This window comes from Phycodurus eques, chromosome 22 (assembly GCF_024500275.1).
Source record: "Phycodurus eques isolate BA_2022a chromosome 22, UOR_Pequ_1.1, whole genome shotgun sequence".
NCBI lineage: Eukaryota > Metazoa > Chordata > Actinopteri > Syngnathiformes > Syngnathidae > Phycodurus > Phycodurus eques.
The window spans coordinates 4828055-4841147 of NC_084546.1; the positions used below are offsets into that span (position 1 = coordinate 4828055).

At 42.2% G+C, this 13093-nt stretch overlaps 1 protein-coding gene and 1 long non-coding RNA gene across 4 annotated transcripts in view; one reads left to right on the forward strand and one right to left on the reverse strand.

Moving 5' to 3' along the window:
* Nucleotides 1–4134: 4134 nt before the first annotated feature.
* On the forward strand, nucleotides 4135–8084 carry LOC133397217 (uncharacterized). Of its 2 annotated transcripts, XR_009767578.1 has the most exons (6): nucleotides 4135–4364; nucleotides 4938–5032; nucleotides 6294–6350; nucleotides 6943–7018; nucleotides 7326–7439; nucleotides 8032–8084. It is a non-coding gene; the product is annotated as an uncharacterized LOC133397217 (long non-coding RNA). The 2 variants fall into 2 exon arrangements; XR_009767577.1 differs by having other exon boundaries at nucleotides 7326–8074.
* grm8a (glutamate receptor, metabotropic 8a) overlaps nucleotides 6893–13093 on the reverse strand; it is a 124018-nt gene continuing 117817 nt past the window's right edge. The window contains exons 12-14 of one of the 2 annotated variants that reach the window (XM_061667836.1): nucleotides 9011–9151; nucleotides 8853–8958; nucleotides 6893–7371 (exon numbers count right to left, since the gene is read on the reverse strand). In XM_061667836.1, coding sequence (XP_061523820.1) covers nucleotides 7322–7371; nucleotides 8853–8958; nucleotides 9011–9151 — 297 coding nt within the window. In that variant the 3' untranslated portion in view covers nucleotides 6893–7321. The remainder of the gene's footprint in view (nucleotides 7372–8852; nucleotides 8959–9010; nucleotides 9152–13093) is intronic. The other variant, XM_061667837.1, reaches the window with a different exon arrangement.

Below are 13093 nucleotides of genomic sequence, written 5' to 3' on the forward strand. Positions count from 1 at the left end.
CGGTCACAGTTCCAACTGGAAATCTGCGAAAGCGTGTTCCGTAGCCGAGAAAATACTGAAAAAGCGTAACTCAAAAACAAGCACGTTACGGTGAAGGAGAAGCTCAGGAGTACGAAGTTCTCCGCGTGTGGTAAATCTCCTCCGGCCCAGTAGGTGGCAGTAATGTACCTGAAAAAGACGAGGAACAGAACCCGACCCACACGGCGTGACGAGGTCAAAAATGCATCTACACCCGATTATCTTCCTCGCTGACAGCCATTTGCAGCCGTTGCGACCGAAGCGGGGAAGTTGAAATATCCCACGGAGTCGTCTTTGGCTGGAGCAGACGACTGCAAATTGTGCACAAACAAAACAAGCTGCGCAGCCACAAATACAATTTAGAGGGTATTATGTTCCTTTTGCCCAGTTTTATCTGGGACTCGTTTTAATTAAGTGGGACACTGCTTTCATTGACTCTTTGTAATCTTTTGTTTGTGTTTTTCTCCCCATTAGTTTGGCCTTATCTGAGGATTGCGCGGGCCTACGCACAAAGTCGTATTGAAACTCGGTTCGAGCCGATGACGGCAGCTGAAACACTTGATTGGTATTTTCTAATGGGACCGTGTGGTTGTTGTTTTTGCTGCCGGGCAAACCGGACGTGGAGCTTTTTCCCCGAGCTGCGATTCTCAGGGACGGCTTTACCACTTTCGTTTTGAATAAACGCTGCACTTTGCATCTCAGTCATATGTTCGAGCGGTGTCTATTTCTTTGTTTGTTTCTTCTCCCCAATTTGCTGCAATGACGATTAGCCAGCGGGGCCACAGCACCGGCAGTGGAATCACAGTCACACAAGTCTCTCGTGCTGTTGTACCGTTTACTCGCAGCGGTGACAAGAAACGACTTTGTCCTCTCGATCGATAACGATAAACGATATTTGTACCGGGACGGATATCTTGTGTTGCTTTCGTGTTTGAAGTGGCGAGATGGCGGTAGGTTAGGGCTAAAAGTGATAACAAGCGCAGACTTGCGATAACGAAGTCAGATGTTTTTGCCGTTGAATTATATCCCAGGGGCTGCCATTCTGCACCTACCGCATTCATTGGTAGCCAATACGGGTTGCGTATCACCCACGCACACGATGACGTTATTTGCTCGGGCGGGGATACGAACCGGCGATCCTCCGGTTTCAGGGTGCGCGCAGAGCCTCTGCGCCACGCCGCTCACAAGCAAGTTGTGAGGTTTTTTTATTGGGCCAAAGAGATTTGAGCTTGTAAAGTTGCCATTGGCAATCGGTGTTGAGAAGTGACCTTTTGGTTGTCTTTGCGACTCACTGGCTCCACCACCACTGAGCTATTTGAAAATCATCAGCACTTTTGGAAGCAACTCAGCCATTATTAACAAGACTTGATGATTCGAATTTTGTCTTGGTTTATTCTTATTTTTTTTCCCCATTCTCAACAGGTACCACCGTCATCAGCAACATGAAAATACAGTAGCTCAGCAGGCCCAGTGGTTTTATTCCTAAAAAGAAGTTGCAATATTGATATTATATGAGGACGATAAAGAAAGAACTACTTAAATAATTGATATCGCATATAAAAGTCAAAGAAAAAGGGTGCCTACACGTTTGATAACAAACAGTTCCTCAAGATGAAACGCATCCCGGTTGCCCCGGGAGACGGGAGCCGCGCACGCTTAGTGAGTTTCACCTGCGGCTCGTCGCGAGTGCTCGCAGCTGCGGCTGACGACGGGGACAAAGCAATAAGAGGGCCGCAGAGACAGTCAGTAGCGTGACCGGGCACCAAGGTGCCCGATGCCGGGGCCACGCGCTCGCACGGTCGGCCGCGGCGCAGCCATTTATGAAACGGCCTGCCGATGTAAGGTAGGTTTAGTTGATCCGGTAGTTTAAAAATAACCAGTGTCATGTTTATGCATGTTGTGTCGAATACCAATTCAGTCACAAGAAAATGTTGTCAAGGTGCTTTCCAGACCCGCAGAAGGCGAGAAGACCGAAGACTCTGTGGAACTGAAACTGTGGGCAAACGCATGGTATAAAATGGGCAGCCTTGGCAGAGTCCAAATGAGGTCAGACCCCCACCCCACCTGAAGGAAGATGCGCCCGCAGCTCCTGATGCAACTGGTAAGGGGGGAAACTTCCAATGTTGAGTTTGTGCCAATGAAGTTTAGTAATCTTTATGCTTGTTTTTTTGTTTGTTTGTTTGTCCCCCCCCCCCCAAGATGTAATTTTGTAAATACTTATTAGAGTATGATTTAATTTATTCATAGTGTTGAGATGACGACAATCATTTTAGAATGATCTGGTTTGAGAATAATTAATTTTTGAGGGAAACTTTAAATGTTTGGAATTGATTTGAGACCGATTCATATCTTTTCTGTCCCATCCTGTTCTTGTTCGAATGTCTGGGCCTGGAGTCACACGCACACACACACACACCCTGCCACCCAATTGGTTGCCTGGGGAACCAGCAGGTGTGATCCGTTACAGAGTACCTGGTGCATTTCGGAGCGACACGCTCTACGCAAAGGGAGGCGCAGCATCAGGAGCTCTGCAAAAGAGTTTGAAGCTGTGCAGAAAGCAACTCTGGACAGCTGGTAAGCATGCGCTTCACTTGTTTGTTGTAATTGTTAATTCTGCATTGCCAGGGTTGTAATACATTGTTTGCATCACAAATTCAATTGAAAAGGTAATCGTTAAAATGGTCCCAAGAAAAGTGGATGTTGATTGCTTTTGAAAAGCTTCACTTTTATCCCCTGTGAGCAAACTTACTCTTAGTCAGTTTGTTTTGAAAAGTGTGTCGTTAATCCATTTTTGTTTGTATAGCTTCATGTATATTTTGTTTCACCCACATCAAACAGGGACTGCTTGTCAATTGTCCAAACAATTTGTGACTGGTGTGGAATTGAATTTGAAGAGTGTGACTAAATGTTGTCACCTGGAAGGGGGTAAGTTTTACTAACCAGGGCCAACTTGACAACCATTCATCCCCAAATAATGTTAAAGAAAATTAGAAATGAAGTAATTTAGTGTCCTTAACAGCTTCAAGCAAATGAGTAATTTTTAATTTTTGTAATTATTTTTTTTTTGCACAGAATCGTGGTCAAGGAAAAACCCAGAACTTTACAATGTACGCGTTTAACTTTTTTTCTTAATTTTCTGTTCTTGCAAATGAAGCTGATTTAAGATGTACTTTCGGAAATACTTTAACTTAATAGTTGCGTATGATACTTTAACAATTGTTTTGAGAGCCCTAGTTAAATGTAGGACTTTTGACACTCTAGTAACAATTCTTTGGGAATTTAAGACCGCATGTTTTCTTGCTTTCAATTTGCCTGGAGTCCTAGTTCATTCCTGGATGAAAACCCTTCTCCAGAGTGAGAGACTTGAAAATGGCTGTCTACAAACGTTCACCATCCAACCTGACAGAAGTGGAGCGAATCCCGGTAGAAAAACTTGTTGCATACTTCACCCATAAACCCTCGGACTAAATATTGAGTAATGGGTATGAATACTTCAGACTGTGATATCTGCAAATTTGAACTGAAATTTGTTTGTGTCAAAATTTGATGTTTGTACATTGAGGGGAAAAAAGAAATTAAACAGCTGCAGTAAAAGTGAAAGCTTTAAGTGTGTTAAGACTTTCTGTGCCCACTAGCTTGCTTGCTTACTCTTATGTGTGTTGGTTTTTACCCAACTCCAGCTTGGACCACTTGTCAAGAAAATACAATTTGTGGTCAGTGGAGTGGAATCCAGTTTGAACCTTTTTAAAAAGGTTGACCACATCTTGGCACCTGGGAGTGGTTAAGTCTTACGAACCAGGGGCAACTTGAAATGTAATAAACTCTTAAAGGATAAAATAAATTTCCCCCCCCCCTTATCCTGTCAAGAATATTTAGTTTAAAAAAAAAAAAATTTCAAACCAAGCTTGGGCAGAATTGTGGTCATGAGAAACTCAGAACTTGACAATGGATGCGTTTAACTTTTTTGTCTTTGTGCAAATGAAGTTTAACTGATTTAAGATTCACTTTAGGAAATAGGTTTAACTTAATGGTACTTGAAGTATTGTTTATCCTGTTAAATTTAGAACTTTGTCAATTATTCAGGAAAATGTTGTTTTGGTGTTTGAGACTAATGCGCAGCTTTTGTCATTTGTCTGAAACAGTTTATTTTTTCTTCCCCTCCCCCCCCCCCAAGTGCTTGGAGTGTCATTTCTCCCAATTGGTTGCCTGGGGAACCAGCAGGTGTGGCTCCCTACAATAAGAGCACCTGGTGAATTTAGCGGAGACGCAGGACTGAGCACATGGAGCTCTTCTAAAGTGTTTGAAGCTGTGCAGAAAGCAAACCTTTGAACTCTGAAGGACAGCTGGTAAGTGTGTGAGCTAATGTGGTTCACTTGTAGTTAATTCTGCATTGCCAGTGTCAAACACTTTAATATATTTATTTTGCCCAGGTTGGACCACTTGTCAAATAAAATTAGTGGTAATTGGAGCGTAATCCAGTTTGAATGTTTTGAAGAGGTCACCACATCTTAGGAATGGGAAAAGTTTTCCTAACGGGCAACAAACAATTTTAGCAAAAATGAATGTTGTCCTTCAAGAATAAGTTTATTTTTATTTCCCTCCAGTTTGGGCAGAATTGCAGTCATGAGTCTATTTTGAAGTCAGTCTGAGTTAGTGGCTAGTTGAGTGTAACTGTTTAGAAGTTGGTTTGAAAAGTGTTAGTTGAGTAGCCAGTAATTTTTGAAGGTTTTGGTAAAATGAATGATTTTTTTCCTTAATTCAGCCTTTTCAGATTGGCATAACTTGGATGACTAAGAAGCTGTACAGAGAATTAGGCTAACCAAATATAGTTTGCCTTTAACACTTGAATTGGTGTGAAAGAATAATAAAACAAAGCTCTAATGTTGTCTGAACTAAATTGGAGCTCTGCATGTTTGTAGTGGCTTTGCTGGGGGACCAGGGTGTCGTCGGCCAGCTGTGACTGCAGAAAATGTGAGAGGATGACTTGGATCTGTATGCCTGGAGTTGATTTCAGGTAACGGCATCCCCTGGCGTAGGCCATCTGACAGTTAATTAGCAGTCTCGGCAGAGTGGCGCTTAAACAGCATTTGGAATCTAAAAGTATTTTTGTAAAATTAGTATTGCATTTTTGTAATTGGTAACACTTTGAAAATCTGGATTTTGTTACTTTTAATTGGTAGTGATTCCATAGGATGTTTTTCAGTTCTAAAACTGTTTAAAATGACTGTCACTTGTTTCAGTTTTTCCTAATTAGACTTGTGATTTTTAAATGGTGGGTATTCAGACACCCTTTTACATTTTTCAGTTGTATTGAAGTTGACCTTTCCCCCCCCCCCCCCCCTCAATGTACACAGCCATAAATATTCAGACCCTTTGCTATGACACTCCTATTTAATTTGGGTGCTCTAGTCATTGGGGTCCAGCAATGATGTTTACTTTCTTGAACTCTTTCCTAGTCAGGGCTTTATAGCAGAGTGGCCCGATGGAAGCATCTCCTTAGTGAAAGCCTGCATGAGTTTGCTTAAAAAAAAAAAAAAAAACCACTTGAAGGACTCAAAGATGGTGAGGTAAAAGCTTCTCTGGTCTTAGAACATTTTGGCCTTAATTGTGTGAGGAGAAAACTAGCCACTGCTCATCACTTACTCCAAACAGTGAAGCATGGTGGTGGCAGAATCATGCTGATCGGTTCCAATCGAAGGAAAGATGAATGCGGCTAAGTACAGCGATAACCTGGATGAAAACTCTCCTAGACTGGTAAAGCAGAGTAGCTCCAGAAGAACTCTGGAGCGATGTGAAAATGGCTGTTCACCATCCAACCTGACAGAAGATCCCCAAAGCCAGGTGTGGAAAAAGTCATGGCTGTATTAGCTAAAGGGTCTGCATACTTCTGGCTGTGATATTTCAGTTTGTTTTTTTTAATAAATCAGTAAAAATGTCAACTATTGTTTTTATTCTGTCGATATGGGGTGATGTGTGTACTTCAATGGGTAAAAGAAATAGTTGCAATATAACTGCAAATTTTAAAGTAGTCTGAATACTTTGTGTGCTCACACCTTCCAAAAACCTCCACTTTAATCTCGTCAGTATATAAAGTATCGTACTTAGGGTTGTGACATTTAAATGTAATTTCCATCTATGGGGTGATGAGGGGGAAGAAAAAAAATGGGTGCAACATAACTGAAAAATGTAAGGGGTTCTGAATACTTTCCATACCCCTGTATTTGTGTGTAAATGGGTCTTTTGTAGAATGTATTGAAATGTACTTTTCTGTTTAGATTAAGGTGCTGTTGTGCCCAAGATAAGATTCGGCGTTACTCTGCATGGATAATGAGGTAAGATGATGCTCAGCAAAAGGTAGATTTAATCATGTTGGCTATTGTGGTTGCAGTTTCTAAATCTGTAAATGTCATCGCTGCTACCACAATAATAAACATGCAGAACTGACAATGTCGGGCTAAAGATTCTTGCTGCCATGGCAACATCAGCGGCCGCACAAAGGCTCCTTTAGGATCCAGTTGAGAAGACGTTCAGTGCAAAGATGAGCTTCGAGCAGTTGATTTCCTAAGCCAGAGTTTTCACTTTGTAATGTCTAATTGAATTAGCGGGCTTTGGTGGCCCTCCTGCTTATTTAATTTGGCCTTTAAATGGAAATTCTGTCTTGAATTTTGAACACACCAGTAATGCCTTGAGGAGGGGGGGGGGGGGATTTGGGCAACTTAAATGGAAGTATAATTGGTCAACCTACCTGTCTTAAAAAAATGGGTAAATTCAGTTGGTGAAGTAAATAATTTTTTGGGGGGGGCTATAGTGTGTGCCTCTGTACAAGGATGAGCATGAATCAGCATTTGCAAAAACATTCCTTTATTATAAATAAATCTCATTTTGGTAGAAAAAGCTGCATGCGTCACCCATGGTGTGTTACAGGTTCACAACCCAGTTAGCCAAGACGGTGGGAGGAAACACACTCATCTCAGTATGCAGGGATGATTCATCAACAATGGTGAGACAAGAATTGGGGGGGGGGGGAAGAATTCACAACCACAAAAATACTTACAATTAGAGAACAACAAACATGTTTAGAGTCTTGTAGATTTTTGTCCATTTCTGGTGCCTTTCTTTATTTAATTTTATTTTTTCCCCTTCCCTCCATTGTTTGTCAGTTCAATCAATGAGCAGTATGAAAGCAAGCACGTTGTAGCAGTTTGTGGTTCCACCTCTCAGCGAAATGATCCAAAATGTCTCATGCTTGAATCTCATCTGTCAGCCTGTAGGTGTTTTTGGCTTGTGACTGCCTTTCTTGCTTTCAGATGGCGTGATTGCTGTAGCTGACGTATGTTGTCTTAGTGGATGAAGCTGTGTGACAAAAGAGAGGGGCCTGTCAGTTATTATGGGATGAAGAAAAAGTCCAGCTGTGTGCCAAGGTATGTACAATTGTTGAATCTGAATGAAGAGGTGCAATCAGACACTGCTTTCAAATTGTTACCCCAAGAAAATATTAAAAATAATTTGCCCATAGGGAGATGTTTAAACAATGTCTCTTGAGACTTGTCATTGGTCTAAAGGGTGGCTGACATGGTGTACTGCACTAAGCAGCTTGATGTTCCTATGAGAACCTCATCAGGTTTGACATGTTTATAATCAGATGAAGGAGTTGTAAAAATAAAAAAATTAAAGTACTTATTTTTTTTAGTGAATTTCTTCAACCCTTTTGAATACTACAGAACCATAATTGCCAATGAAGCCATTAGTGTATTTTGGTGCACAGCTTTTCTTGCAGCTGTCATTCCTCCACTTTAATGTTCTTGGCTTGTGCTGCAACTGCCTTAAAGTCCCACCAGAATCTTCAGCCTTTATTTCTGCCTCCAATTTTTATAGCCTGAGAGAATTGACACCCCCCTGGAAGGAGCATAGTATTGCAGTCCTTTTGAACTATACTTCATTGTTAACATCTGCCTCAAAATGTAGCAGTTTGTTGAGGCCTATTGTACTGAACAATGTTTCTTGTCATCCAAGGAAAAAGCTAATTGGTGAACATGGGAGGTGTCACTTGGATCAATTAAGGTCAGTGTAGCACAAAACCATTTGAAATACAACAAAATGTGGCTCACTTAAATCAAGGCTGTAAAATAACCTCAGATTACAGCCTTGATATAAGTGAGCCACATTTTGTTGTATCTCAAGTGTTTTGTCTTCTCACTTAAATCAAGGCTGTAATCTGAGGTTATTTTACAGCCTTGATTTAAGTGAGCCACATTTTGTTGTATCTCAAGTGTTTTGTCTGTTACATAAAGTAACCTCAGATTACAGCCTTGATCTAAGTGAGCCAGATTTTGTTGCAGTTTGCTTAGATCGAAATAAGTGTTTGACCAATAAAGGAGTTGAAACAATTTGGAGTGTGTTGGGTTGTTTATTTCGAAGAAGAAGAAGAAGAAGAAGAAGAAGAAGAAGAAGAAGAAGAAGAAGAAGAAGAAGAAGAAGAAGAAGAAGAAGAAGAAGAAGAAGAAGAAGAAGAAGAAGAAGAAGAAGAAGAAGAAGAAGAAGAAGAAGAAGAAGAAGAAGAAGAAGAAGAAGAAGAAGAAGAAGAAGAAGAAGAAGAAGAAGAAGAAGAAGAAGAAGAAGAAGAAGAAGAAGAAGAAGAAGAAGAAGAAGAAGAAGAAGAAGAAGAAGAAGAAGAAGAAGAAGAAGAAGAAGAAGAAGAAGAAGAAGAAGAAGAAGAAGAAGAAGAAGAAGAAGAAGAAGAAGAAGAAGAAGAAGAAGAAGAAGAAGAAGAAGAAGAAGAAGAAGAAGAAGAAGAAGAAGAAGGTTGGGTTGTTTATTCATGAATAAGAACTCACCATCCGTCTCCAGGCTTTCGCACAACTCCGTCTTGACTTCGCCATTGGGCCGGTCACTCCCCTTCTGCGACAACTTGCCGGACATGGCGGCGGCAGTCACAATGGCCTGCGTGACAACAGCGTTTGCAATTTCACACATAATAAAATACATGCATTACCTTGAAGCTGCGTTTCCGTTTGGGCACATTCTGCTCAGGGTGGAGAAGGATGATGTACACTTTCGACACATACAGCATTCCCAAAGACACGGAGGCAGACAGGCTGAGCGACACTGTCAGGGTGGTGGTCTGGATGTACATCTACAAGGGAAATTAACCAAATACATTGTGCTGCACCAAATAACCAATTCTTTGCAAAATGGACACAGGGTGCTGAGACTTCAAGGAGTGTTACAATGAACGGGGACTGATTCCATGACAGCTGTGTAACACATCCTCTGCTAGGCCAGTGTTGATGTCGGTCTGAGACCGTCATTCCCATGAATGTCTCAAGTTGACACAAAGGATTCCTCCTGAAGTCCACAACCTTGGGATGAGGTGTCCTGCCTGTCAGGGAGCTGGTGTTGAAATCCACAAACAGGATCCTCACGTAGGTGTTCAAGGATGAAGTGCAGTCCCATGTTGACTGCACTATCCACAGACCTGTTCGCTCAGTAGGTCCAGCACAAGACATTCATGGCTATTGTTCTCTGCTTGGAATGCATGTCAGACTGATTTAGAGTTGCTAGCACTGAACTGTTTTTCCAACATAGTTAATTTCTAGCGCAATTATACAATGTGAGCTTTTAGGTGGCCCAACTATGAGCAAAGTCATTACTTTTTTTTGTATATTGCTCAGGACTTAAGAACAACTATTTAATTGCAACTAGTCTAATTATTCCAGAGAAATGGACAAAACGAATGCCCTGCCTACCTGAAATATCTTTGCTGCTGACGCCCTACCCTGTTATTAGCAAATACAAGTTCAATTTGCTTTGAATAGTTATTTTTCATTATAAAACATCATTTTCTGTTTGAGAAGGGACTAAATACCGGTATGCAGTTATTTTGTACCTTCAATTGCAACAGTTTAGACTACACCAGAACAATAGGTGGTGTGAAGCTAGCTAACACTTTCACACCTCAGCTATATCACAAGTATATTGTTTTTGCCCGCATCACTCAATGACTAATAATGGACAATTCGCCGCAAAGGTCATCCGAAAAGGCCTGTTAGCAACTTCTGTTGCACGCTGCCTCCCTACTGAAACATTGAGATGATTGAGTGAAAAGTAGACAATTAGCAAATTCCTCCCTCAAGGTTCAAACATTGACACCGTTGTCTCTCCTCCGCCAAGGTGATTACGCAGGAGTATTTTAATTGCCATCCCGAGAGGCGCTGCTGTTTTTTTGTCAATGATTTCAAAAAAACTAAAAAGCGCTTGGGATGTCTTAACCTTATTTTTTAATTAGCACTCTGACTGAAGCTTTCAAGCAGACTATTGCAATGCTCAACGCAATCGGGACACAACATGACAGCAAATAATGACTGTGCCAAAAAATAAAAAGGATTAATACTAACACTACTGTTTTGGATTACATACAATATGTGCCTGATAAGCGGCATCAGAAACAAGAGGGAAAAGCCCCCCATACTTGAACCTTACACTTAAACAAATTACGTTGCCATGGAGACATCTGCACCACATTAATGTCAAGCGTGCAGACGGGCCCGGAGATCGTACCGTGAAAATGTGCAGAGGCTACGCGAATGCCACATCTGCAAAACTGACATCCGAGACTTGCGCGGCCACAGTGAACTACATTCACATCAGCTAACTAACCCTGTCAAACGATAATAATTGCACCTCTGTGAGGAGCCACTAATATTACTGAAAAGTTTTGACTGGATCCTGACAATCTCCATTGAATTTAAGCAGACATTTTTTTTTATTCTACGTACAATCATGCTGTTTTTCTTATTAAAGAATACAATGCCACATTTCCCTTCATCTCAAAGCAAATTCAACTTGTATCTTAAAGCACCGCTGTGCTACAATACAGTCCCCCTTCAGAAGTATTGCAATACCAAGGTCAATTCCTTTGTTTTAGACTGAAAACATAACTTCAGAATGCCAGCTTTTATTTCATAGTATCTACAGTGGCACCACAAATTATTCACACCCCCTTCACTTATTCCAAAGCAGATTTGAGTAGTTAAATTTTTTTTTCCAAAACAGTTGTGCTAATTTATTGACAATATATATACACACAAGTATTCACAGTCTTGGGTCCATCTCTACGAGCTTGGCGCACTTGTTTCGGGGCATTTTCTTCTCCGCAGACCGAAGTGATGGAAAGGATCCGCTTATGGTGCGAAACCCGCAAGCTCGTCTGTGAAGCACGGTGGAGGTAATGTCAGGGCTTGGGCGTCTTTCCATGATGTAACACGATGGTAGCGGCAGAATCAAATCTGAAGTCTACAAAACCATTTCGTCTGGCGACTTACAAAAATCCATCCAAACTCCTGAGGAGGAGGCTGAAGGGGGAAAACCCACCAGAAACAAGCTGCAGTAAAGGCATTTCAAAAAAGGTAAGGGTTATGTCACCAAATATTCAATGGTACTCACTACGTTTATTTCAAAATGTCTGTTCCCATACTTTTGCTCGGTTTCAACAAAAAGGTGCTCAGTCCTGAGTTGCTTAACATATCCATGTACTGGAAATACCTTGAAATAAGAGCTGGAATTCTGATCTTTTAATCCTTTGTGCAACAAAAAAGGAATTGACCTTGCCCTTCCAATACTTTTGGAGAGTGACAAACATTGAATGGCATCCACTTGCGCTTCACTTTGCAAAAAGGGGAAGATCCTGATTAACTGTCCATAATAACCTCACAACCGTCCACCTGGAGCTTTAACACGCCGCGCTTCACCCTCTTCTCATGTGCCATTTGTCGAGCCCCTTCAACCGCCCTTGGCTCTCCTCAAATCTCCCGTCCCATCTTGCTATTACGACACTACGGCTCTTCTCCCCGCTGTCACCACCCCAAACAGAGACATGGGAGCAGGGATGAGAATGTCATGTGGATTAGGAGGTGTCAGTTATTTCAAGTTAACAGAGGCGTGTGCGCATTTTATTTGTCTTACACAATTTTAAACCTCAACTGAAACATCTTTTCGGAACAATTGTTCACTATGGGCTGTATTCTGCCGTATGCGCAAGTCAGAAAAGCCTCGCACTTTTCCCCTCTGCGCCCATTCTGCCGTCCACTTAAGTCTATAACTTGCGCGTCCTCGAGCTTCGTAGGCACTTTTGTTGGAGTCACCCTAAAATGTGGGCGCTTCCTCGAAGCAGAATTCCTCTCGCACGCTCGAGTAAGTCTCGCGCCACCGAAAAGGTGAAACATCGTATTGCGCGTGGTCCGTGCCTCCGGCGGTTGCCTCGGCACGCTGACGGACACCTGGCCCCCCGCAGAGCGTTCGACGGCCGTGATGTGCCCTCGCCGTATTAATCCATTCCTGGCGGCTTGGGAATTTGTCTGAAAGCGCCGTTTACGACAACTGCGGTCATCTTGATACCGAATTACGCGCCGACGGGAAAATATGGCCCTATCTGCCAAACGGTTGTTTGTTGTTAAATGACACCGTACAGTGCTGTAATCACAATTGACTTTCATTATTGAGGTCTTATAGTGCTTTTAAGTGGTATAAATGTCTTCGTTTGCGCTTGCGTGTATTTTATGTCTGCCACATTCCAAAGTGCCTAAGAGTAATCGGGCGCAAATGACTTCTGTCGTTGGCATTCCGACAAACCCGAGCGGGATATGGGAGGCCGTGACGAGAAACTTCATCCTAACGTGAGCCCACCTGGTCCTAACTCTCCTCATTAAAGCCCCCCCCAAAATCAGCCAACCACATCATTACCCATTTATTCCCTTCCGCTTTCCGCCCTCTAAACCAGCCAGTTGCCTCACACGGGACACAATATTCCAATTAGATAGGACACATAAAAGGCACAGTGGATATCCCAATTACACGCGGCGTGCCGTCGCGCAAAAACACACAAAGGCGCGCGGACTAATTAGGAGAGTAAACGCGACGACGTGTCAATACACACCGCAAAAATAAATGACACCGACGCTGCAAAAAGTACGCGAGGTCGTGGCCTCGTGAGGAGATTGGATCTGCGAGAAGAGGACAGTTCCATTTTATTGGCCAAGGGCGGAGCTTGTACAACGAACGGCCAATCGGGTCTAGATGA